The sequence below is a fragment of the Mytilus californianus genome, unplaced genomic scaffold, assembly GCF_021869535.1.
Source record: "Mytilus californianus isolate M0D057914Y unplaced genomic scaffold, xbMytCali1.0.p SCAF_1, whole genome shotgun sequence".
NCBI lineage: Eukaryota > Metazoa > Mollusca > Bivalvia > Mytilida > Mytilidae > Mytilus > Mytilus californianus.
In genome coordinates, this window is record NW_026262581.1 from 126,537,512 (window position 1) to 126,563,940 (window position 26,429).

General features: G+C 31.1%; 1 protein-coding gene across 9 annotated transcripts in view; it reads left to right on the plus strand.

Moving 5' to 3' along the window:
- Positions 1 to 23,866, plus strand: part of LOC127733241 (adhesion G protein-coupled receptor L3-like) — a 67,909-nt gene extending 44,043 nt beyond the window's left edge. For 7 of the 9 annotated variants that reach the window (XM_052242614.1, XM_052242562.1, XM_052242589.1 and 4 more), the window contains 18 exons: positions 4,937 to 5,008; positions 6,127 to 6,321; positions 7,076 to 7,256; positions 8,121 to 8,258; positions 8,835 to 9,061; positions 10,349 to 10,401; positions 10,893 to 11,013; positions 11,707 to 11,810; positions 12,120 to 12,222; positions 12,458 to 12,611; positions 12,872 to 12,938; positions 13,386 to 13,452; positions 13,765 to 13,871; positions 15,475 to 15,549; positions 17,000 to 17,168; positions 17,783 to 17,908; positions 18,320 to 18,392; positions 21,090 to 23,866. In XM_052242614.1, the coding sequence (XP_052098574.1) occupies positions 4,937 to 5,008; positions 6,127 to 6,321; positions 7,076 to 7,256; positions 8,121 to 8,258; positions 8,835 to 9,061; positions 10,349 to 10,401; positions 10,893 to 11,013; positions 11,707 to 11,810; positions 12,120 to 12,222; positions 12,458 to 12,611; positions 12,872 to 12,938; positions 13,386 to 13,452; positions 13,765 to 13,871; positions 15,475 to 15,549; positions 17,000 to 17,168; positions 17,783 to 17,908; positions 18,320 to 18,392; positions 21,090 to 21,853 (2,796 nt within the window). In that variant the 3' untranslated portion in view covers positions 21,854 to 23,866. The remainder of the gene's footprint in view (positions 1 to 4,936; positions 5,009 to 6,126; positions 6,322 to 7,075; positions 7,257 to 8,120; positions 8,259 to 8,834; positions 9,062 to 10,348; positions 10,402 to 10,892; positions 11,014 to 11,706; positions 11,811 to 12,119; positions 12,223 to 12,457; positions 12,612 to 12,871; positions 12,939 to 13,385; positions 13,453 to 13,764; positions 13,872 to 15,474; positions 15,550 to 16,999; positions 17,169 to 17,782; positions 17,909 to 18,319; positions 18,393 to 21,089) is intronic. The other 2 variants (XM_052242617.1, XM_052242615.1) reach the window with 2 other exon arrangements.
- Positions 23,867 to 26,429: the final 2,563 nt, after the last annotated feature.

A 26,429-nucleotide genomic window follows, 5' to 3' on the forward strand; every position in this document is an offset into this window, starting at 1 on the left:
TTTATTATCCCCTGTGCTTTTGGCTAAGATGTCAAAAAACAATTGTATGAAATATTTAATCGCCGAAAATCTTTAAAGACAAGTAGTTTAGATTTCCCAAATGGCAAAAGTCGTAGGAATATTGTTTGTCGTCAATACGTGGTACAACTACGTCAGTCTATTAATAAGTTCAACTGTTCATGCTGTTGGCGGCAATTTCAAATTAGAAGACGAAATTTTCGTATCATTTCAATTTGGAGGCAGGGGTTCAAATTAGCGGTGGTCCGAGGTCCGCGACCTTCCACTTTTGCAATCGGACTCTCGACTTGGTTACTAGCTACGCCCGACGGACCTTTCACTTGAAAGAAATTAAAAATAACTTTGCAAACCTTTTTACCAAAGTCTCTAAATAAACGATCTCAAAACGTATTTTCATCTTTATTATTCATAACAGCGATGTTCATTTTGTTCAACCGCTAGCTTTATACAGATAATCGCCGACAAGTAATGTGTAAATTCGAGTAAAATCGTATCTGACTGACAAAAACAACATCGAAAAACAATGGATGCCGTGTAGACAATTACAATATCGGGTCCGATTCCGGAAGCGGATAAGGGTAATTCCGGGTTTTGGAGATCAACTACAAAAAAAAAATTTCAGGCAGGTGACAAAATAATCTATGCATGGTAAATAAATATAAACACTAGAAATGGAAACCAAAAGATATATGTAAAAGAAAGAAAAAGCAAAAAATATTTGATACAGAAACTCAAAATTACTTTCTGACAAATTTTAATGTCCAAATCCCTGAATACAATGTGACAGCTGGGAACAGTATATCTAACAATATATATGTTCCTGGTGACAGTATAAATCTTCTTTATCAGTGATAAATGTTGATAATGCATGTAAGATGCTTTTAAAGTGTAAACATATTACTGCAATTTTTTTCTCAATTTTGAAGGGTCAGTTAAAATAGCTGGAAGTTTCTTACTTTGTTTTCACAAATAGTGCAACTAGATTATATGATACCTGAATGTAAGCAAATCATATGATATATAGGTGGAATCTTTTGGGTCACTCTACCCCCTCCTGTTTGATAACTTTGAAACGGATGAGATCCCCACTCCTAAACCATATATATTCATGTATGGGACTATATAACTAATCAAATGAAATATAGGGGGAAGTCCCTAGGGTTACCCCACCCCTCCTGTTTGAGAACTTGGAAACAGTCGAGATCCCCACCCCTAAACCATATATATTCATGTATGGGACAATATAACTAATCAAATGAAATACAGGGGAGTCCCTGGGGTCACCCCAACCCTCCTGTTTGGGAACTTTGAAATGGTCGAGATCCCCACCCCTAAACCAAATATATTCATGTATGGGACAATATAATGAATCAAATGAAATATAGAGGGAGTCCCTGCGGTCACCCCACCCCTCCTGTTTGAGAATTTGGAAACGGTCAAGATCCCAAGACAAGACAAGACAATTTATTTAAACTTAAGCACACGTATGGTGCTACAAGAGGATAACAATTATACATTAACAATTACATATATACTTATACATTTACAAGCAAGACACACAATAAATAAATAAGTGATATCATACAATAAAATTGAAATAAACCATATTTGGTTGATTTGTTTGCAAAATTCTTAATTGCAACGTGGATATGAAGTTATTGTAACATGCTTTGTATTATGAAAATATTTTTTCAATATGTCTTAGAAACATGCACACTTTTGTTAGCAGTGGCACGTTACAGTGTGATAATAGACCAGTAAGTTTCAATTGGGAAGGATTTTGTGTGTAATATGTAGGTATATACCTTTCTCTTAAAGACATAATTTGTTCATTGGAGCATACAAAAAAATAATGATCCCATAAACCATACATATTCATGTATGTGACAATACAACAAATGAAATGAAATATAGGGGGAGTCCTTGGGGGTCACCCCACCCCTCCTGTTTGAGAACTTGGAAACGGTCGAGATCCCCACCCCTTAACCATATATATTCATGTATGGGACAATATAACAAATCATATGAAATATAGGTTGAGTGCTTGGGGCCACTCTACCCCTTCCTGTTTGAGAATTTGAAAACGGTCGAGATCCCCACCCTAAACCATATATATTCATGTATGGGACAATATAACAAATCAAATGAAATATAGGGCAGCTCCTATGGTCACTGTAAACCATCCTGTTTGAGAACTTGGAAACAGCCGAGATCCTCACCCCGAAACCATATATATTCATGTATGGGACTATATAACAAATCAAATGAAATATAGGGGAGTCCCTGCAGTCACCCCACCCCTCCTGTTTGAGAACTTGGAAACAGTCGAGATCCCGACCTCTAAATTAAACCATATATATTCATGTATGGGACAGCAGAACTTATCAAATGAAATATTGTCCTGTTTGATAACTTGGAAACAGATGAGATCCCCACCCCTAAACCATATATACTCATGTATTTGGCAATATAACAAATCAAATGAAATATAGGGGAAGTCACTGGGGTCACCCCACCCCCTCCTGTTTGAAAACTTGATAACGGCCGAGATCCCCACCCCTAAACCATATATATATTCATGTATGGGACAACATAAAAAATCAAATGAAATATAGGGGTAGTCCCTAAGGTCACCCCATCCCCTCTTGTGTGTGTTTTAAGAACTTGTAAAAGTTTGAGATACCAACTCCTAAACCATATTCATTCCTGTTCGTCATTTCAAACAGATTTGAATGACATACAAGGTCAATCTCATAGGCATCACATATGCATATCACTTTACTAGACCTAATCAATGTGTACTAGACTTTGCCCAATGTCAGGCGACCATGGGAATGAATAATTATGGGAGCTTTGTTTGGGAGACTTCGTAACAGCATTCTGTTACAATTATTTCTTGTTTATTATAAAATTTTATTGATGCAAAAAATGAGTAGGTTTAAAGACTTTACCTTAATTATATTTTGAATAATTTCTGGTTCTATAAAAAATTTCATTTTAATATGGCTCATTTTAAAGAAAACATATCTTTCAAGCCCAAGAATGTTTGACCAACTTTATTATAATCACCTGTCATTTTATTCCAAACTTAGACATCATGGACTTGGGGTGAAGGCGGGGGTTATTTACATTTACTATGGGCAGGTCAGTCAGACCTCACCTTTGATCCCCGTAGTAGTAAACATTTGTCTGATTTGTGTCTCATAACTTTTGCACTGTAGAACACAAACTCAGTTTTCTTTCCAGGGAAGCAAGTCCATGCATACTATTACAAGCTCGTACTAAGTCAACTTGAACTACTAACAGTCAACTAATACCAACGTTAACTATCAACTAGAACAACTGCAATCATTTCGAACTTGTACCACTGCAGACACATGACCATTAAAAATATACTTGATATATGCGTTGCTTTGGAAAACCTTGATAAAATATGAACGTAAATGCACAATATATGAATGTTTAATGTTTGTTCTTTTAAATCTTAAAAAAAATGAAGCAACATAGCCACAGTTTTCATAATTATGTTTGCCTTGGTTTTTGGTTAACTGCCTACAGCGCTTACAGTGCTTTGATTTGGAATTAATGTTGTGTATTTTTGCAACCTCACTAACAATGTAAATTGGTACCCCCATGAATATCAGAAAAAATTTCTGTATTCATTATTTTGTTGCTAATAAGAGCATATCCATTAATTGCTACTTGTATGTGCTCAATTTTTTGGGCAGAAAAATCAAATTTATGCTATCTTTCTACTGCCAAATTATGGTGACTTCATGATATTTATTATTTTGTAAACTTTGCACATACTTGTCAGTTATATTTGTACAGAAATCACATCATTTTAAAGTACTTCAATTTTTAGGCTTAAAAGGGCCCTTTAAGAGCACAAACTCCTTTCCAAATTTAACTGTCCCCGCGTAACACCTTGCAGGGGACATGGAAATACCGGGTAATAATACATTATTAAAACACAGTCTTGTTAGCGCTCTCACAGGTACAATTCTTGCCAGATTTTTTAAAAACTTATACTATAGGTTAATATTAGCAATATCTCAAACAAGTTTTATAATGGTGGCTGATCGACTTCTTTTAAAAGAGTTATGCCCCTTGGAAGTATTAAATTTATGGAAAATGGCCTTGTTAGCGCTCTCTCGCGTACAATTATTGCCAGATTTTTATAAAACTTATACTATAGGTTAATATCAGCAATATCTCGGACAAGTTCTATAATGGTGAATGAATCGACTTTTTTTAAAAGAGTTATGCCCTTGGAAATATTAAATTTATGGAAAATGCTCTCGATATCACTCTCACAGGTACAATTCTTGCCAGATTTTTTTAAAACTTATACTATAGGTTAATATCAGCAATATCTCAGACAAGTTCTATAATGGTGAATGATCGACTTTTTTAAAAAGAGTTATGCCCCTTGGAAATATTAAATTTATAGAAAATGACCTCGTTAGTGCTCTCATGGGTACAATTCTTGCCAGATTTTTACAAAACTTATACTTTAGGTTAATATCAGCAATATCTAATACAAGTTCCATAATGGTGGCCGATCAACTTTTTTTTAAAGAGTTATGCCCCTTGGAAACATAAAATATGTGCAAAGCGGGGGACATTGGAACTCTGTTTTTTATTTGAATTGAAAAACTGCTTTCAATACTAAATATTCTTAGATAAAAAAAGATGATGCCCTCAGCTTTGAGAATTTAATCAGTGTCAAAAAAATTCTTTACCTTTACAGTGCTGTTAAAACATATTTTTGTCGTACAAGAGATTGCCATTGTTATCTTTTATATACCCCCTCAAAATGAAGGTAAATGTTATATCATCGCAAATAGACAATTGCTTTCTGATAGACCTCGATTCCAGAAGAGATTTATAATTGTGATATATTCTGTTATACTAGATTCACAGGAGAAAGTGTAAAAAATGTTTCCATGGTTTGAAATGTAAAAAACACAAAGTTTGTAAACCAGCAGTAAGTTTGAGCATGAAATATTAAAAATTTTCTTCTGTTTTATATTGTACCTAAAATCCAAATTTTATGTTATGTTTTCATTTATAATTTATGTTTATCACACTGTGGATTGTTATATTTTATTTCATACTTCCTTCCATCTTATTCCATTTATATAGAGCCTTTATATAAGTACTTAGGTATGCCTTATTCTTCATACTTTATGTGTCAAACCATGTTTGGCACTAGTGAAAAATATTAGGACTGGAAACAATTCTTGTATCCACATTTTCCCTATATTGGAATTCCATGGAAGCTTTTGAATATGTCACATGGATGACTGATCATTTTCTGTTCTCCTGTTGAAAGACCAACTCTCAGACTTTCTTCAATCTTTTTTTCTTTGAACTTGCTATAAATGAATATATGGTCCTTTAATCTTAAATCATAAATGTATGAAAACCTCAAGATCAATGATGCCTTGTAAAATGATTTATTTTTCTGTAACATTTTAGTAATGATCTAGTCATAGTAAAAGGTTGCTATACTTCACATTGTACAGGAGCTCACACATTTTTTCATAATTGGCTAGTTATTAAGATTTAATACAATGCATAATCAAGCATTGCAATTTAACATGATGAACTATCAGAAACATGGGTTGTTCAAACAAGTGACATTACACAAATTTTCTTAACATATATGATGAACAAAGATGCCTTGTACTTTTTTACGTAAGTGTCATCTTTCTTTTATCAGAAAAAAATGTATGAAATGATGTTATCCTCATTAAATTGTTTAAATAAAAGTTACTTTAGAGTACGACGTTTTTATGCCCCACTTACGGGCATTATGTTTTTCGGTCTGTGCATCAGTTCGTTTGTCTGTCCGTCTGTCCCGCTTCAGGTTAAAGTTTTTGGTCAAGGTAATTTTTGATGAAGTTGAAGTCCAATCAACTTGAAACTTAGTACACATGTTCCCTATGATATGATCTTTCTAATTTTAATGCCAAATTAAAGTTTTGACCCCAATTTCACGGTCCACTGAACATTGAAAATGATAGTGTGAGTGGGGCATCTGTGTACTATGGACACATCCTGGTTTTTTTTTTTAAAGATTTGTTTTTTAATTGTTTACAGATAGAGGCTAGCTCAGATAATGTAGAAGAGGTGGCTACAACACTCCATGAAAGGACTGCCAATACTAAGTTTGGTCCTGGTGATTTGAAAAAAACAACACTTGATCTTTTCCCCAAACTTAATGAGCAGCTGATAACCCAGACACGTGGTATGACAAAACGACAAAAAAGAAACAAAGTTAAAAAATTTGCCAAGGTATGTGAAATGATGCACCTCAATTCCTTAAAAACTTAATTCATCTTTGATGTAAATTCGATAATTCTTATAAAATTGCTGTGTTAACCAATAAATGAAGCCATAAATGATTATAAAATTGCTGTGTTAACCAATTAATGACATAAATGATACTATATGACAAGCAAGTACTAGAAAATAATGTGTGATAAGTTTCAGTTAAATTCTACAAGAACCTTGATACAAGGCGATACCACTATAACTTTTTACTTAGGTTGCTCCAACATTATTCAAATTTTTAATTTGTGGTCAAAATGGGGAAAATTTTACCTTGCCTAAATAGAAGAGGAGCATTATATTTTCCTTTCTGTGCATCTGTCCATTCTCTGTCCCATATCAGATTAAAATAGTTAGAGGTCACATCAACTTGAAATTTAGTACAATACTATTTATGAATTAACAGTATCATATTTAAAAAGTATTATTGGTAAAATCCATAAACTTGTAAACATATTCAGTTGTTATCAGTTCACAAAGTGAAAGAACTTAATAATTTAGGTAATTTTTTGTTCAATTTCCAAAAAATCCGCAGTATGTAGTTGTTTTCCTTATTTATCATGATTATTGTCATTCTCTGCCAAATGTGTATTTTGTATAATTATTGTTATTAATATGACACTGATGCATTGAAAATTTACTGTAAAAATGTATATTCTCTAAGCTGTATTGCTTTTGAATAATGTATTATGATTATTATTATATTTTCTGATTTTAGTCAATATTGAAGACTGGCAGTAACCTTTTGACTGATTCAAACTCATGGAAAGGGTTACCAAATAGTGAGAGAACTCGTGTAGCTACATCACTTGTTGTCAATATGGAAGAAACAGGGTACCAGATAGCTGACAGTTTAGAAGTAGGTGACCCTCCTGTCATCACTAGAGATCCCAATATATGTAAGTGTTATCAAATGCTAGATAGTTAAGTTGTTGGTAGGTTTTATTTTATAATTAAGGATCCAGAAAATTAATGTTGTGAGATTTGATGGACAGTTTAAGTATATGGTTGGTACCCTTCTATCATCCCTAGAGAGCATAATATATGCAAGCTGCATAAGTCTTTTGGTAGGAATGTGAGAAGTAAAATAAGAAAAACTTAAGTCTAAGTCTAATAGTGATGTAAACAAAATGACTGATTATTGTGTAGAAAATAGAGATGAAGTTTTCTGTGAATGGATGTACAAAGTTTGTTGAATAAATTTTAAAAATCATTTTTGGCTTGTTCTACATTAATTAAAATCTGCTTCAGTTCTTGTGTAGATCCATATTACAAAAATGTTTTCCATAACTTGATTTCTTACTGTTTTTTATGAACAATTTTAGGCAATTATAGCATGACTGTGCAATTATTGATTTTTTTTAATCTACTTGACATATTTTCTGAAATAACCCAAAGACATTTCAAAATTTTATGAAAAATGTGTTGGACGTTTTTTTACATTTGCAAAATAAATTATTAAACAGAAGCTGTATATCTCATTTTTGATGAATTTAATGATAAATGAATATTTTAGTTCTTTATTTTCAATTTATTATACTCTCAAATAACATATGCAATTTACATTTACTTGCTAAAAATGAGTAATTGTTTTTTGTGAAAAAATATGAAACATGTTTCAACACTTGGCATGTAAATCTTCATTTGTATTAGGTGGAGATATGCTATCACCTGTCTATTATAAACCTGCAGTATGTTTACATATGGGCGTTTATATATAATGAGTTGAATCCATGTAATTTATTTGATCCTTTCTATTTTAGTTATGGAAGTGAATGCCATTAGAACAGAAGATCAAGCAAACAAAAGACTGAATTTTCCATCTTCTGTTGAAGATCGAGAGAATTCTGATGAATTTGTTGCTATTCCTGTAGAAAGTCTTGTCAACTCTACTGATAATGGTAATTATTTGATTTGCTAAAGGCTCATATCTGTTCTGTTCAAGTTCAAAAAGTGTGAAATGTCAGAAATTAGAATGTCCTATGTGTTATGAATGAGATCTGTAACATTGATCAAAGGTAGGGGATTTAGTTTTCATAGTTATACAATGAATATTATATTGAAAGTTAAAAGATAGAAGAAAAGATAAAGTAGTTGACAAAATATGTTTGAATGTTGAATTTAACATTTCTTAGTTCAGTTGAAATAATATTTTTGGGAATTCGACTTTCCTAATAAGTTGTATGTTGACAAAAATAAGTAAAAGTACTAAACTTTTAGTTTATTTTATGAGATAAATCAGTTTTTAAAAATGTTAATGTAGAAGATCAAACCGCTTCTATTATCTTAAGAATTTCCTGCAATATCTTAAATGTTAGTTTTGAAATTAAATTTGAGACTCTTCAACAAGGTTTTATCAAGCCAGTCTAATAGTACTACCCTTTTCAATCAGTTTAGACCATATAGGAAAGTTTTGAAGCATCAGCTTGCTAAGTAAATGATAATAACACGATTACTAAAGAATCCATATTTTACAGGTGAGGTTAGGATAGTTTTTCTTGTCTACAAAAGTCTGAGTGAGTTCATGAGTCCACCAAAAGAGGAAGATACTGGGGATGACAATAACGAGGATAATGAAGATGAAACTGCTAACAATGAAACACAACCTTTCATTGGAACAAATATTTTCTCAACTTCAGTCAACGGCAGGAAAACTAAATTCCAGCTGTCAAAACCTTTGACCTTTACCTTGAAACATAAACAGGTATAAACTGTTATAGGTGTTTATTATATTAATTGATAGAAAGAGTTCCATATGGCACCCTACAGAATAAACTGTTATATACGATTGTGTTCATGTAGTAGGGTCTGGTGCCATATGGCTCTTGCCTAATTGATTGTTCTTAAGATGAAAGCCAATGGAGATGGATATAGATAATAACATAAGCCAAAACTGAATTGTAAATGTACAAATACACATTAATATTTAGATTGACCCTTATGTAGTCATTTATGTCACCATGGGGAGAACCAATACTAAACTCTATTATCTGTTGAGTGGCATCAAAAGCAACCAGAGTTCTTTGATATCATATTTTAAAGGTCAACTCTTAGGTTAAACTAAAGTCGAAAAGGAAGTTATAATGTTTGAGTTTAATGTTTCAAAGAGAAGTCTTGTTTCTTTAATTGGTGTAGATAATTTTTTTCACCATTGAGATTGAATGTTAAAGAGAATATTTTATAAATGAATATAAAACCACTTGATTTATATGATGTTTTTTTTTTTAAATTCTCCCTCGTCCGAGTCCGAATTTAATGTATTTCTTTACTAAATTCCTTTGTATAAATAAGACAAAACTCTAATATAGATTTGGTTGCTCTCAGTAACTTTTTCTTTTCTCTTGCAAACAATGTTTAATAACATAATAATTTAATATTATTTAATAGCAATATTCAAGTTGACGATTGCATACAATAAAATTGTCCAACACATCATTATATGAGCTGCATCGGATAGAAATCGACCTTATGCAAATGAATATCAACACATCTGTTAACTTATTTCGGGTTGAAAAAATTTCTATGCAAAGTCTGTACCTGTTAGAAATTGAGTTGATATAAGAACCCTACAAAACATACCAAAATTCATCTTTTATATCATATTTGAATGTTCCAAAATCAAACAAATTCTTATACATGTACATGTATACGTACACTTGCATAAAGTTGATTTCTATCCGACGCAACTCAGATGTAAATGAACTGAAACTCTATATGATCCATATTCATAAATGTGACAATGAACTGACAGCTCAACATTTTCTTTATTTAATATAACGGAACTCCACCCTTTAAACTGCAAAAGGATTTCAGGTGCATATATAACCAATATATCTAAATCCAAAATAACAATAACATGTTTTACAACTTCTCTAGCTAGTTTTGAATATATTTAACTATATTTAAGGCAGGGAAAATCCCTACAGTCAAAAGAAAAGAAATATATTTCGTTTTTGAACTAGTACATTACATGTAATCTTTTATTTTCCAGGTACCTCTACCAGGATTTCATGCCGTATGTTCATACTGGCAATTCAATGAAAGGTAATTGCTGATAATGCTTATGAATTAAAAGAATTAAAAGTCACATTATATTGTAGAAAACATATTAAATTTACTATTTTGATTAGAAAATGAAATAAAGTATCAGGACCAAAATTGACTATATGGTGATTTAAAATGATTCAGATCTTCTATGCTAAGCAAACATCAAGACTTGGGAATTTTTCAGAAAACTTTGGCAATACTAGTCATCCTGAGTAAATGTATAGAGCTGATTTTATGAAGTTTTTTTATTCTTATTGTGAAAATATCATTTGTCCAAAATAAATCTGATAAATATTAGAGTTATTGTTTTGGAAAAAATATGAATATTTTATTGATTAATTGATGTTGGTTGGATACCTTAATATTAACCATGCTGACATTGTACACAAAACACATATTTAAATAAGACAATTTTTTCTTGAAAGAATTATTCAGATAATATTATAGGTCAAACTTGAATATTAAAGATTATATTTTTCTACTTTCAGTTTAGCAGGACAGTGGTCTGATGATGGTTGTAGTTTAGTGAAAACTAACAATTCCCACACAACTTGTCAATGTGATCACATGACCAACTTTGCTATCTTGATGGATACTGTTGGGACTAAGGTACATGATTTCACATACAAAAAAACAAACTTCAACGAATATCTCAAGATAAAAGACACTCATATTTCAATTTTACTATGATTGATTTCAATTTTCCAAGCATTATTGTATTTGTAAAACAGCCAGTTTTCAATTGATATAGCAAATTAAGGAAAATTATTTTCTGCAATGGGTGTTAAACTTGCCATTGGTGTATAAAGAATTGTCTTTTCTCAATATATAATCTTGTGGTATTACACAAATAGTAGAACAAATACACAGTGCAACATTTTACTTTTATCATTTCTGACACCAAAATAACAGTTGTGAATCAGGACAAAAAATAAGATTTTGACTATTCAAAGATCTCAATGGTGATGGCAGCTGATGGACCTCAACATGTACAGAACACTAAGTCTCTCTAGTTCTGGTCATTTGCAAAAATATAATAATGCAGAACAGACTATTGTGTTTTTTGTGGACTTCAGTAACTGAAAAAATATAGATTTTTTATAAGCTTACTTTTTTTTTAAAGTTAGCATCAAAGTTATCAACACTAGGTCAAACTTGATCACTTTGGATCATAGTCACTAAGACCAGTTTTAACACATATCAAGTTGAAAAGCCGTGGCATGAGTTTAGGAGATTTTGTGGAGAGTTGAGCATGGTGTTAAATTAAGCATTGTATAACAGTTTAATGTTGTTTACTTCCAGTTATCCCTGGAGCACCAGATCACATTGACAGCTATAACCTACCTAGGATGCATTGTTTCCATTACATGTCTGTTGTGTTGTATCTTTACATTCTGTTTCTTTAAGTAAGTAGAGAAAATTCTTTTGTCTTGTTGAAAAGAAAATTGATCAAATATTTATATAAATTTGACGGACCTTCTCTTTTAATTTGGGCAAAATTTTTCTACCCTACTTCATCCTTAAATTAAGTTTTAAATACTTTTAATGGAAAAGTAATTTTAAGTTTTAGTTTTACACCATGGTAGAACATACTGAAGAGAGTAATCAAGCATTGCTTTTGATGTATAAAACTCCTAGTTTAAAACTGAAATCAAGCTGGTGTGTAATGGTTTAGTAATATTGTATACAATAACTTTTCAATTTTTTTTTTCCAGAAACCTTCAGTGTGATAGAAATACAATACACAAGAATTTATGCTTGTCCCTGATGTTGGCAGAGATTGTTTTCTTAGTGGGTATCAACTTAACTCAGTTTAAGGTTAGTTACAGCTAAAAATCAATGTGTTCATTTAATATATATGCAAATTATGTACTACGCATAAAACATTGGTAAAGTCTATACGTAGCATTTTATATCGTCCATTATACTGAGAGAGAGAGAGAGAGAGAGAGAAAAAATTAGTAATTTCACCTTTGTAAACAAGGCTTTATAAAGTGAAAAGGTCAGAATAGTGCTTTATAATATGTTTTAATAATCTGTTTTTATGTTTTAGATTGTATGTGGTGTGGTGGCTGGGTTACTACACTTCTGGTTTCTTGCTGCTTTTAGTTGGATGTGTCTAGAGGGTGTCCAGTTGTATGTGATGCTGATAGAAGTGTTTGAAGCAGAGAGGTCCAGAAGACTTTGGTATTATTTGTTTGGATATGGTGAGTGAATAGTTTGTCAGTTTTGTTAGTATAAACATTTATTAGACTTTCTTATATACATGAAACCTACCCTTTCTTTACCAATTTCTTGTATTTCCAATGATTTTGCTGATTTAAATTTAATATTATGAGAATTAGTCCATAGCTAGTACAGATAGTATTAAGGGAATATGTTTTTCTTGGGTGAAATAAAAAAATTTATACAGATATGAAATCCCTTAATTGATTGTTTGACAGGATATAATATCTTTATTTTACAGGGGTACCCACTATAATAGTTGGTGTTTCAGCAGGGGTCAACCATGAAGGATATGGAACTAAATTACAGTAAGTTATTCTATGTAATGCAGGTGTTCACCAAGGGAGACTAACAGGAATTTCCGTAAGGGAGGAGGGGTTATCTTCCATTGCAACAGGGGGTATAAGATCTGCTCAAGGCCCCTGAAGCTCCAATTCAAACAAAATATTTATTTTAACAGTATTTAATGATTTTTAATGTGATGTTCCTACAAACCCCCAAAATCCCAAACCTCCCTTGCAATTACCTGAATTCCACATGGCAGGAATAATTGACAAAGAAAATGAGAATGTGATGTAGAAAAATAATTTATAAGTTTTTTTCTGCAAATTATTTATTTTAAATCCAGATTTAAGTTTATATTAAACAGAAAGAGTGCCAAATTACATAGCTGTAATATTGTTCAACCTGGGTATACTATTTTGTGAAAAATGCATGCAATTATAAATTATTTAAAAGAACGTTTTATTTTTCAGTTGTTGGTTGAAGACAGAGAATTATTTCATTTGGAGCTTTGTAGGACCAGTGTGTGCTGTTATATTGGTGAGTTAAATAACTTAACGAATTTCACTGAGAGGACTTGCTGTTCGATTTTAAAGATTATACATAATGGATATGTAGATTGTACATCTGAAGAGGGAACATATATCCCTAAGTTGAGTTGCTTATGATTAATTTAAATTGAAAGAGTTCTAACAATTATGCATTTTAACATTTGTTTATTCATTTCTTTTTGAATAATGCTAAACAGTTATCGCAGATATATTGATATTGGAAACTTTCAACAGTATTGTAAAACAACAATTCAGTGAAAGATTAAATAACAACCTTTGTAATTTGTTTTTTTTTTTTCAGATAAATATAATAATGTTGGGTATTGCCATCTACATGATGTGTCGCCATTCTAACACTCTAGCTTCATCATTAAGAACCAAAGAAAAAACAAGACTACAGAAAATAAAGTATGTAACTTATTCATTGAAAGAAATAATTTAAAACAATGTAAATGTTCTTCAGCAAGTGAAGTATATATCTCATGTAAACCATATAAACAATTTGATTATGTATTGATTAATGGTTGTTTTTAACTTGAAGATTTTCATAACTGTTGTCATACCTGTCAACTGACCCGGATCCTGCGGGTGTGACCCGAGATTTTCACAATTCTGAGGGGTCACCCGGAACACCCGCTGGGTGACAAAATAACCTGGGAATTCCGAAAATAACCTGTTTTCACCCGGATTCCTTAGCCTTCCAACTGATTAGATATAAAATGATTTCAATGAAATACAGGCAAATTCGTAATTCTTCCTAGACAAGAAGTTCAACTAGCTGTGTAAACTCAGCTCAATTGACCCCTTTCAATACGTGGCTTCACTTGACAGCTTTGGTGTCAAACACACTGTTAATTAACACCAATTACCTTAGCTTTAGGTCGTAAATAATTTGTGTATTTCAAAGTTGTTTTAAAAACAATTTGAGTTACTTCCCCTTTTTTGTCAATTCACAATATACTCCTTAAACTTATGTTTTTGTTTTTGTAAAAAGATTGAAACTTAAATGAATTGAATGCACAAACATATCAGAATAATACTTTTACTTATTGTTCTACCTTAGAACAATTAAAAAATAAAAACTTTGAAAATTACTTTTTTCATCTATACCTCCTTTAATTGTTTAACTTTATTTTATTAAACTCTAATATCAACAGATGAGCCAGTCAAGGTCGTTAAACACTTCCATTTGTTGTTGAGCTGACTGTGCAATGGCTGTATAGCCAGTCAAGGTCATTGAAAACTTCCATTTGTTTGAGTCGTTCTACTGTTTAAAAGCTGCACAAATGTATGTAAAGAAAACACAAATTGGCACATTGTATGTCATGGAATGAATATGAACAGGAATTAAGGCAATGTAACACAAATCTATCAATGGCCTCCAGGTGCAATGAAATAATAATATGTACAATTTTAAATTACTTAACCATGTGGACATGTTTTGGAAACTTTGATATAAATTATAAAAAAATGTCCCCTAAATACCGAAATTCAGCTCGAAAAAGTTTGTACGCGTTACGACCTGAGATTTCATTCTTCTATGCAGGTCATCACCTGCATTTTCATTATCATAGGTTGACAGGTATGTGTTGTTAATTCATTTATCTTCAATATCAGGATCAATCATAATGTTTCTACTGGTGTTATTGTATTCCATGTCAGTACAGTGGTACACATATTATCAGTCAGAAATACCATACAGAAAATGTTCCAGGATACCGATAAAATCAGTATTTGTTTAATAGGTGGTGTGTATTCAAGCGGGCTCGATCATAATGTATCTTTGTTCTAAACTAATGTATATGTTGCAAAATAACCTGCAGCTTTCTTACAAATATCTTTTATGATTATATAATCAAAATTTTACATTAGATTTGTATGAGAAAACTAAAAATTATTAGAAGTTAGAGTAAACTTCGGGTAAAAATAAAAGAGAGTAAACTTAAAAGTAAAAGTAAAAGAAAGTTGAAAATGTGTCTGCCTTTATAAAATAAAATAATTTTTTACACAGTGGTGAACCTAATTCTGGGAGTAGCTCAGGAAGTACCAATATCAATGATAAATCACATCTCAGTCCTGACCTTCCGTAAGATATTGTTTTTTGGTGCTCTTTTAGCTTGCTTTGCTTGGCTGCTGTAAAATCCTCATTATATTCTTGGAATAGTAGTTTTCCTGCATTTTGATGTTGTATGCAGTACAAGTTAACTTGTACATCAATTTAAACAAACAAATCTGTTTTAATAAACCATAAGAACTATTGCCAAGAATATAATATATGTGTTTTTACAGTTTAAGTAGCTGTGCTATTGTTATTTGTGTTGTTAGTAGCCTGGGTTGTTGGTTTTTGTTTTTTGTTGTTTTATTTTTACATTTAAAGCATAAAACTTTAATTTGTTAATCAATTTTTTTTTTTTACCTCGGCTTAATTTTTGAATAAAGAATTGATATTTGTTTTGCAGCTAAACAATTTATTGTCATGATTTTTATAACTGTAAAACTTCAAGTTATTTAGATGCTAAATTTGATCAGTCTTTCTCCAATTTATTTTGTTATGTTATGATATAATCATGACAATTGAAACTTTAAAATATAATTAAATGGAATTGGAGGACTTAAAAAATTCAAATTCCATTAGAGCTATTTTCCTAATGCTTGTAGTTTAAAGGTTTGGTTGACTTGCTTGCTTTGTTTGTATAAATGTTTGATCAAGCATTGTAATTAAGATTGACATCTGCAATCAATGGATAGGCGGGGCTTCAGCTTGTATACATTATACTGAAATGTTATTGGACGTTAAGTATAATGCAGAGTATACTGTATACAAGCTGAAGCCCCGCCTATCTATTGATTGCAAATGTTAATCTTCATTACAATGCTTGAGCAAACATTTATACAAACAAAGCAAGAAAGCCAACCTAACCTTTAAACTACAAGCATTAGGAGAATAGCTCTAATTTGGTAAAGAATTTTGCATGAACTGTTTCCTAATTGGCATCATGGCCTATATATATTACTAATTTGATGTAAATGGTGTTTTTTTCCAACTCAGTATTGAATGTTATGCATTAATATTATCCTCTAGTATATGTTGCTTGCTTTTGTATCTTGCATGTGAAGTTTTCTGATTCATTTATATTTACTGACAGAAAGTTAATGTAGTTTTCTCGATAGTGAAGTAGTATGGATAGTTTATATCATATTTGAATTGTATTATATTCAATGTTTTGCCTTCATATGATTTTAGTAGATTTATCAAAAGAGAAAGTTTATAGTTATGGTAGTATTAATGTCATAGGAATGTGCATTTTTACCGTATCCAGGTGAAAGTGCAGTACACATATTTTCAATTGAACTCGCAATAATCTAGAAATTACTTGTATTTAAATATTACTACAGATTACATTATCTAATTTTAGTCTTCTTTCAGATTTCACATAGCAAATTTATCTAATCTGAACACATTTATAAATTTCATACCTGTTTGACTTTTATATTTTGACATTTTTTTTTTTCATTTTTTCTTTCCATCATTTCAGATCTTGGTTAAAAGGAGCAATAGTGCTAGTGTTCCTTTTAGGCTTGACTTGGTCCTTTGGAGTCCTATATATCAGCGAGGAGTCCATGTTCATGGCCTATATCTTCACCATACTCAACACTTTACAAGGAGTCTTTATTTTTGTGTTCCATTGTGTCATGAATGAAAAGGTATGGCATAGTTCTTGATGGAAATTATACATTTCTCTATATGGTATTGTTTAATGTTTATATACAGAAAGTATTATAAATACTAAAATGAAATATTTATAACTGTTCTCACAAGGACCTTAGCCAATACAGGGAGAAAAGGCAAATATTTGAATTTTCTAGTTTGAATGGACAGTTTATAGTATTGAGTAAATGAGTAGGTAAACATTACAATAGTTGTCAGTTGAAATGAAGTAGTAAGGAGTCGTATGGGTTATCAATCAAATTTCAGCTTATAAATTTTGTTGTTGTTTTGAAATGGAAATAAAGAAAAGTACAAGTACAATCTCCAATCTCCTTTGATATTTCTTCTTTCAGAACTGTATAACAAAATTATCGTTTCTGAAGAAGAAAAAAAGAAAGAAAGAAGAGTATAAATTTGTACGTGTAAAAATGTACTTAAATATTTGTATTTTGAACGGTACAAATATGACACCATTAATTTTTATAGAAGTAATTGGTTAAAGGTTACAGACAGATAGGCCACCAAACTCGAACAATCATTTAGTCACCAAAGCACAGCAATTAACAAGTTAATGCTAAATTATTTAAACATTTTTACTTATTTCATTCAGGTAAAGAAAGAATACAAGAAGTTTGCTTACAGAGCAACATGGCTGCCAGGTTGTTTAAGAAGTTGTTTTGTTGGTTATTCGGGAAGTCTTGGATCTACATCACCAAACTCTTCATCATCTGGGGGAGTAAGTGTAGTATATATGTTTGCTTATTTATTGTAGATGTTGAAAATAGTTCACAAGGTCAATTAGTTATTTCTACTGAAAAAATATAAATTATAACCAAAATGTTATATCAACTGTTCAGAGAGAAAGGCGCTGAAGATACCAAGGTGACATTCAAAATCCATAGGTCAAAGTGAAACTGATATCGCCATGGAAAAAAACACAACCAAACATTAAATAGAAAACTAAAAATTAGGCAACACATGTTGTTTAACATACAAAATAAAGATATCTTCTGCATTTTTTTGTAAAGGGCCATTTAACTGACTTCTGACTAAAAACATTTTATTCTTACAACAAGGAAAGGCTTATCAGCTGTTTATTGTTTTGGTCTTATGTGAAGATTTTAACATGTGAATTTTTTTCTTTTAGCATTTAATGAAGTTTTGGAGTGGGAAACGGAGGAGGAAGTCTTCAGGCTCTACATTAGAAAAACCTTCTAAAGGTAAAAATGACAGCCAATTTCATTCTTCTTAAAAAAAAAAAATGTTTAAACTTTAAATGTGCCCAATTGTTTGTTTGTTTGTTTTGTTTTGTTTGACTTTCTTACCTGCCTGAGGAAGTTGCAGTCTTAGTTTAATACATTACACCATTTATGAACAGGGAAATTTACAGACAAAATGCACCATTCAAACCATGCTAGAAGCAGTGGCTACTATAACAAGCCTAAGAATTCAAACTATTTTTTTTATTAAATAACTTCAATACAAAAACAGAACAACATTTGTTTGAATATAAACTAAAAGAGTAACTGCAATATTTTTTTTTATTGTATTAGTGTAATTCAGGAACAGTATATATGAAGGTGTAGTATTTAGAAAAAAAAATCTACAATAAAACTATTGACATCCTAATATTCATCCATAAAACCCAGAGTACATTCCAACTGTCATCCTTATCTATCATTCCATGGTCAATAGGAACAAGATGGTCTGATACTAACAAAATATCATAACATAACAAAATCAAAATTATTCCATTTGTTAGTGATCTGCAGTCTTACCATAAAATATGTAATCATTACCATGCAACTTAAAGAAGGTGAAATTTTCTGTGCTAACAGAACATAAATGGTTCACACCACAATTTTTTTCGATTACCCTTTGTTCCAGTTGAATGGGGTTGATGGATTTAGGAATACAGCAGAATAAACTCTGGGTTTTTCGGAATGTTCATTATTTAGTTGTAGAAATGTTGGATTGATAAAATCAATCAATGCATGAAATTCACAACTTGAATTTTTGTAACTAGCATGAGGAAGAAGTTCTTTTATCTGATATACTTTCTTATAATAGATTATCATTTGTTATATTCTGGGAAATCCCAAAAGAAAATGAAAGTAAACATGGAAATGGGTTTCATCACTATTACTCACTTAAAAATAACCAAGCATAAACAGGATGAGATGACACAATCTTTATGGTACAAAATAACTATATTTATATCAGTATGGTAGTTAAAGAGGCTTAATGGTTTGTCAAATATGTAAGCAGTTCACGCCTATTTTCTGTTTCATACATTAATGTCCTTAAATGGAGGGGAAAACCTAGGGTACAAATTTTATAAAGTAGAAATACTAAATTTTTATGTCATGTACAGTGGTAGGATGTATATTAGTATTACAAAAAAATTGAATGGTGTCCAGTTTTTTAATTTCTTCAAATAAAAAACTCGTTATAAATCCTGAGATTTTTTCATGATATCTGAACCTGATTGAGATACTAAGAATTAATTTGAGAAAGTACAGATATTTATATAACTTGTTTATATTGATAAACCATGGATATTGTGAAATAAAATAGAGAATTTGTGTAATCAAAAGCTCAGTACTTCACACCACAAAAAAACATTGTAATGTTTTAATAAAAATGGTATTCAATGGAATTTTAAGGATCCTTAAATGGGCATTAGCTGTCAAATTCCTGTTCACCGATTTGACTCCAATTCTGATATTTGATTTATAACATACTAAAACGTATATCCAAATTCTAAAGAGTATAAAATAAACAAATTATGATGCATGGACTCGATAATATGTATCAGCATTTCGTGTGTATTTTAGTCTAGAAGCCATCAAATTAACTATCGAGGTGACCTCCGAAGACTGCCGACGGTCATATTACCCGATATAAACATAAATATAGATAGCGAACACGTGCAATTGAATTTTTTTTAGGTCTGTTTGATTTCATATTATATGTTAAACAATTATTTTAATCATTTGTTTTTACCTGTATAAAAATCAGTTTTTGTGGATTGAATCAGTCAACCAAATGGTTTACCCTTGTTTCATTTTCAATGTTGACATCCTTTTCCTTTTAATAGCTGAACACGCCTAGTTCATGCGTAACTCATCTTTAGCTAAGGGGTTAAATAGAAGGTCACATGAATACGGATTCAATGAGGTTGAAATATTCACTTGCAAGTGAATAATTCATTAGCGATGTTTCATAGATTATTTTGACAAGATTGAAACAAACTGGCTGCTAAAAGTGAATTATTATTTCGCTATTTCACTTTCATTAATGATTGAACAAAAACAAAAACAAAATTTTTTTTTATATCTCGTAGCTAATGAATTCCCCTTTAAAGAAACAGCATTTTTTCAACATTTCATGAAATTCCATTTCAAAACCAGCTATAAAGACTTGCTAGTAAATGCAATAGTAAAGACAAAGAATTTATCATCAGTACCTTTTTTTTAAAGTTTTTCAAATAGAGGTCTTTCAAATATACAGAATTCAGTTGAATGCTAAATATCAAGACTGTATAACTTTTTGTAAAAGTTGATTTGTTTAATTATTATTTTGAACAAATATAACCTCATGTTGAATTCAATCTGATTGAAATACTGATCATGTGACAATGCCTTGCTTACAATGACCTGAAAACACTCCGTTCTCCTCTCTTTTCTGATAATTATTACACCTTCCAATCAAATTTCAGCCTTCAAAATTTTGAGGTTGTGTATCATTACGACAAAACCAGAGGATCTTGAAAGGTCGAAAACAGAAAGTAGAACAGAGCGCTGTCCAATCCTTGTAAGAGAAGCATAGACACAGAATCTGTATTTCAGTCAAAATGTGTTGAATTTGGTTTCAAAAGATCAAATAAACTAAATGATTTTGTTTGTATTTTGCAGGAAAGAAAAGAAGAAGTGACATAAAAAGTAGTGAAGTAGAAAGTTTCTCTCATAGCATCTCTAATCATGGAAATATTGATAGTCAATACCGACCTCCTAGTAATAATTATGATAATGGATATACACACGGATATATGTACGCAAACACAGTGGAACCTGAAGGGGGAATCGTTGGTGATCTCTCAGTAGCTGATTGTTCAGTTATTGATAGTGAATATGTGAGCGAATACTGCCATAATAAAATGCAAGTTTCCATGGAGAAAAGACAATATTCATCAGAATCTGAAGAAGAAGGTCACGAGGAAAATAATGACCATAAAAATAGATTGTCAGTGTTATCCGAGGATTCAGCAGTGAAAAATTCAGACTTTGTATCAACAGAAGCTGAACTGAGCTATTCAGAAATGAGTGAAGATGACAGTGAAAAATCTAAAGATTTGAAAAAGGAAGAGGAACCACTCTTTCCAAAAACAAACTCTGAAAGAAATTTATTGAACAATTTAGTGACTACTATAGATGGAGGACAGAAAAAAAGTCCATCATCAAGTGAATTACGGTTAATTGACACATCAGACAGTCTTAGTAGAAGCACGCCAAACATGAAACTAATCCAGGGATTTGAAGCAATATTAAACAATAAGTCTGATCTTTTAATAGATACAGGGGAAACACAGACTGGTCGAAAACCAGTGACAAGACTTAGTTCAGATTGTCCTGTTAAATTTGACCCTCACCGATATGTTTTGGATCATAGTGAATGCTAGTTCTATTGTTCCATAATGAAATTAAGTGAAAATTGATAAAAATGTAGGGGGCGGGTAAGAGAAATTCTAGTGGCATTAATTGGTTAATAGATATTGTGTATTGTGATTACTGTTCATTTAACATCCATACATTCGTTTTGAAGTGAAGAGTGTTGCTGAAAGATGGCATAATGATGTACATTAGCCAATGACAAATTGTACATTGCCACGCTTTATAGAAATGATTGTCACTAGAATGTCATACTTGGTGCTTTGAAACTAGGATAACTGACAATCTGTTGTATTTTAGTGCCTGGGAACAGAAACTGCTGTATAGTGCCTTTGATTATTAAAGTGTTCTTATTATTTGTTCATTGTAAATATCATATTTTATTGTTCAATTTGTATTTTATACAATGATAAAAATCATTTCTAAATATTTTTGTACATAAATTTACATGTATTTGTTTCTGTACATAAATGTACATGTCTTTGTTTCTGTACATGTGTATTTTATTGTTATCTGAAGATCTGGAATTTTCATACCCCTGCTTACACTGCATGCAACTTCTGGTTGTATCTTTTATTATAAAATGTTTGATATCGGAACAAAAAGAAATAAATTAATTATAAGTGAGTCATATTAGAATGATTAGTAATCATTGAAAAAGAAACCAGTTGGTTTAGTATGTACAAGAAATCTACAACTGGAATTGTCTTCTTGTTACAATAACTGTCACTGCCTTCATCTCCTCAGTGAAGTTGTTTTCAGTACTTTATTCAGATGTTTTTCTTTTGTTTTTTATATTAAAATGTGACAGAAAACTTCAAGATATCGCTACTGTACTGTTTGATATTCCAATTTTAGATTGTGATTTCTTCAATTTACATAGGATTTGTGATCCCATAAGAAACCAAAGATATAATTTTGAATTAGTTTGCGTTATATTAAGACATTCCACAAGTTATATCACAGAGATATTTAATATTTACAGATATATATGTATATTATCAGAGTTGTGATAACTTTAAATCATTTATTTTGTCATGTTTGTAAATGCAGAGGTTTTCCTTTTCGTTTCACAGTATTTATCTTTAAAGTATTGTAGTGTGACAAAAACACAATATATTTCAAATAATTTTACTTTAATGCTTCAGTAAAAATTTACTCCAAAAGCCAGTAAACTTTTTTACAAGAATTTTTTTTAATTTATTGTCAGTATCATCAGCGAGTCAGTATGGTGTTTTAATGTTTACATTTGATTTATTGCAGTGATCATTTTATAATAGAGTAGGAATACCCCATATCCTTTCTTTTCTGTTATATAGTTAAGCATCAGTCCTTTTGCTATCCTCATGTTCAATTGTGGCAAATATTTTAGTCTCATTAGTCACATTGTAATTTTTTTACCAACAGTTAGCTTCAAGTGAGTAAAACATTTTATGTTTAATGCTATTTTAACAAAAAGTGAAACTGGAGCTGATTCAGAGTTTGAGGAAAGGGGCCTAATTGTACCGATAGTAAAAAGATCAACAAGCGTAAATATATAAAAAAAAAAATCATTGATTTTATGCCAAATATAATAACATTTTTTCCTATCAAAGGGCTTTAAGCCTCCTGAATCTGCCACTGTTTCTCCTTAATCATCTTGTGGTATACCCCATTCACAGCCTCTTAAAACATACAGGGTAAATTGTAATCTCAGATAATATTTCAAGTCTGATAACAAATTCCTTTTTTACCTCAATAATATGATTATAAGTTTACTTCATACAAAATGCAGTCATAAATGCCAGATTAAAGCTCAAATATGTATTTTTTCGAATAATGTATAACCATATTTCCAAGTCGTTAGAATTAAAATTTAGCAAATGACAATAAAAAGTTTGCATCCAGTTGATATAAAAGTATGTTTTAATGTTCTGTGTTATTTAATGTTTAAGTATATCTTGTTTTTATTGGTAATCAGCTACAAAAAAGGTTTAAGCTGACAATGTTTTGATCAGAGTTTGAAAAATAAAAAAATAAAAACCGTTTGATATTTGTTTTTGTTTTTTTGTCAATGGGTTGCTGTCTCATTGTCATATACTCCACATCTTATTTTATTGGCCAGGTTGGAGGAAGTCTATATTTAACTCATCGAATGGTGATGTTAGGCGGGCATGGAAAAGTGGGTACCTAATTTATGTAATCAACTCCTACAGTTTTCAACCCAGATCTCTGAAACTTCACAGGAAGGTTGCACATATGTTGAGGTTGTATACCTGCTATTATGGAAATGTTTGTGGAATTTTTATGCCCCACCTAGGGGCATTATGTTTTTCGATCTTTGCGTCCGTCTTGTCCCGCTTCAGGTTAAAGTTTTTGGTCAAGGTAGTTTTTGATGAAGTTGAAGTCCAGACTAGGGGCATTATGTTTTTCGATCTTTGCGTCCGTCTTGTCCCGCTTCAGGTTAAAGTTTTTGGTCAAGGTAGTTTTTGATGAAGTTGAAGTCCAATCAACTTGAAACTTAGTACACATGTTCCCTATGATATGATCTTTCTAATTTGGCATTAAAATTAGAGTTTTGACGGTACACTGAACATAGAAAATGATAGTGCAAGTGGGGCATCCGTGTACTATGGACACATACTTGTTTCTCATTTTTTCCAGACTTGGGAACTTAGTACCGGTAATTTTTCAGCAAAATATAGTCATAAATATTATAACCCGGGCTTTGGAAATTTGACCTATTTTTAATATTCATTTTTGTTGTTGAAAGTTTGGTAAATGGCTTTATTGTACGAATAGTATCTTACCTATGTCATTTTCATGTCTCTGTTAAATCTGGTTCTCAGCAACTATACATGATAGGTAAACAATGTTTGGTGAGTTTTTTCTTTAGAGTATATAATGCAGTTGACATATTGTTTTACCCCTGTCATTGCATCCCACATGGAGTACAGTGTTTCCAGCTTACTTCTCCCATAGCTTTTAAGCTGAAACTTTAATATGCTGGGTGATAGTAAACATACTAAGTTTATGCATATTATATTTATCAGGATTTTGATTGTTTTCAATCTTTCTGCAAATGATAAGATGTTGAACTTTGGTTATTTTTTTGGTGAAATCATGAATGCAGTGTACATGGTTTTTCCTGCTAACTGCCAGGTATCAAGCTTAAACTTTTATATCATGAAGAATTCTTGTACAGATATTAAAGGTGTGCATAATATCAGGATTTTGATCTTCTTCATATTTTCTAACTAAATTTTCAAGGTTAGCTCCTCTGACAAAATCTAGTAGTTTACATTTGTCATTACATAATGGAAGTAAAAACATAATGGAAGTAAAAATTCGTAAGGGTTCCACGGAACCCAGTGTCTCGCCTACTTTTGCTGTTAATCGCAGGCTCAACAAAAATGATGAAAAAAATCAATAAAAATATTCCTTTAGATACTATCTTTTGATCGTAAGAAGCTTCTGTCAAAGTTTGGTATAAATCCAGGATAGTTTATGAATCTAATAAATGTTTTAAAAACTTTAACTGCAGACTGTATTTAATGTTAACTGGAAGAAAAACTAAGTCCATTTATAAGTAAAATACGGATAAACAGTTACAAAATTTTAACAAAATTTCCTTCTAGATACTATCTTTTGATCATAAACAAGCTTCTGTCCAAGTTTGGTACAAATCCAGGATAGTTTAAGAAAGTTATTAAAATTTTAAAAACTTTAACCACAGAGTGAATGTATTGTTTCCTGGCGGAAAAACTAAGTCCATTTATAAGTAAAATATGGAAAAAATGGAATTTTTTTTTTTACAAAATTTACTTCTGGATACTATCTTATGATCATAAACAAGCTTCTTTCCAAGTTTGGTAGAAATCCAGGATAGTTTGAGAAAGTTATTAAAATTTTAAAAACTTTAACCACAGAGTGAATGTATTGTTTCCTGGCGGAAAAACTAAGTCCATTTATAAGTAAAATACGGAAAAGATGAAATTTTATTTTTACAAAATTAACTTCTGGATACTATCTTATGATCATAAACAAGCTTCTGTCCAAGTTTGGTAGAAATCCAGGATAGTTTAAGAAAGTTATTAAAATTTCAAAAACTTTAACCACAGAGTGAATGTTTGTGGATGCCGCTGCCGACGGAATGTAGGATCGCTATGTCTCGCTTTTTCGACTAAAGTCGAAGGCTCGACAAAAATGCATTTATGATGACAGAAAGTGCAATCAAATCCCTATTGTAATTGGCTAGTTAGCTATTTTTAGTTCTGGTTTAAATATGGTGTTGAATGTAGATCTTTTGATTGTCTCTGTTTAATCTTTTATAGAATGGACATATTTAGAGCTTGACATTGTATAGACATTTGCCTTTTGCTGAAGACTGTATGTTGCCCTTCGGATGTCTTTTGGTTATTTTTGATATTGACTACTGTTCGATTAAAAAAAAAAAACAAAAAACTTTCTGCTGTGGAAGTTAAAGGGAACTAAAAATGTAAAAAAAAAACCTTTGGAACCCTCAACTGAAAACAAGAGTGCACACACTGAAATGTCTTGCCTGATTTATGATCTGTTGAATTTGTTTTTACCAGTATCACATGAGGG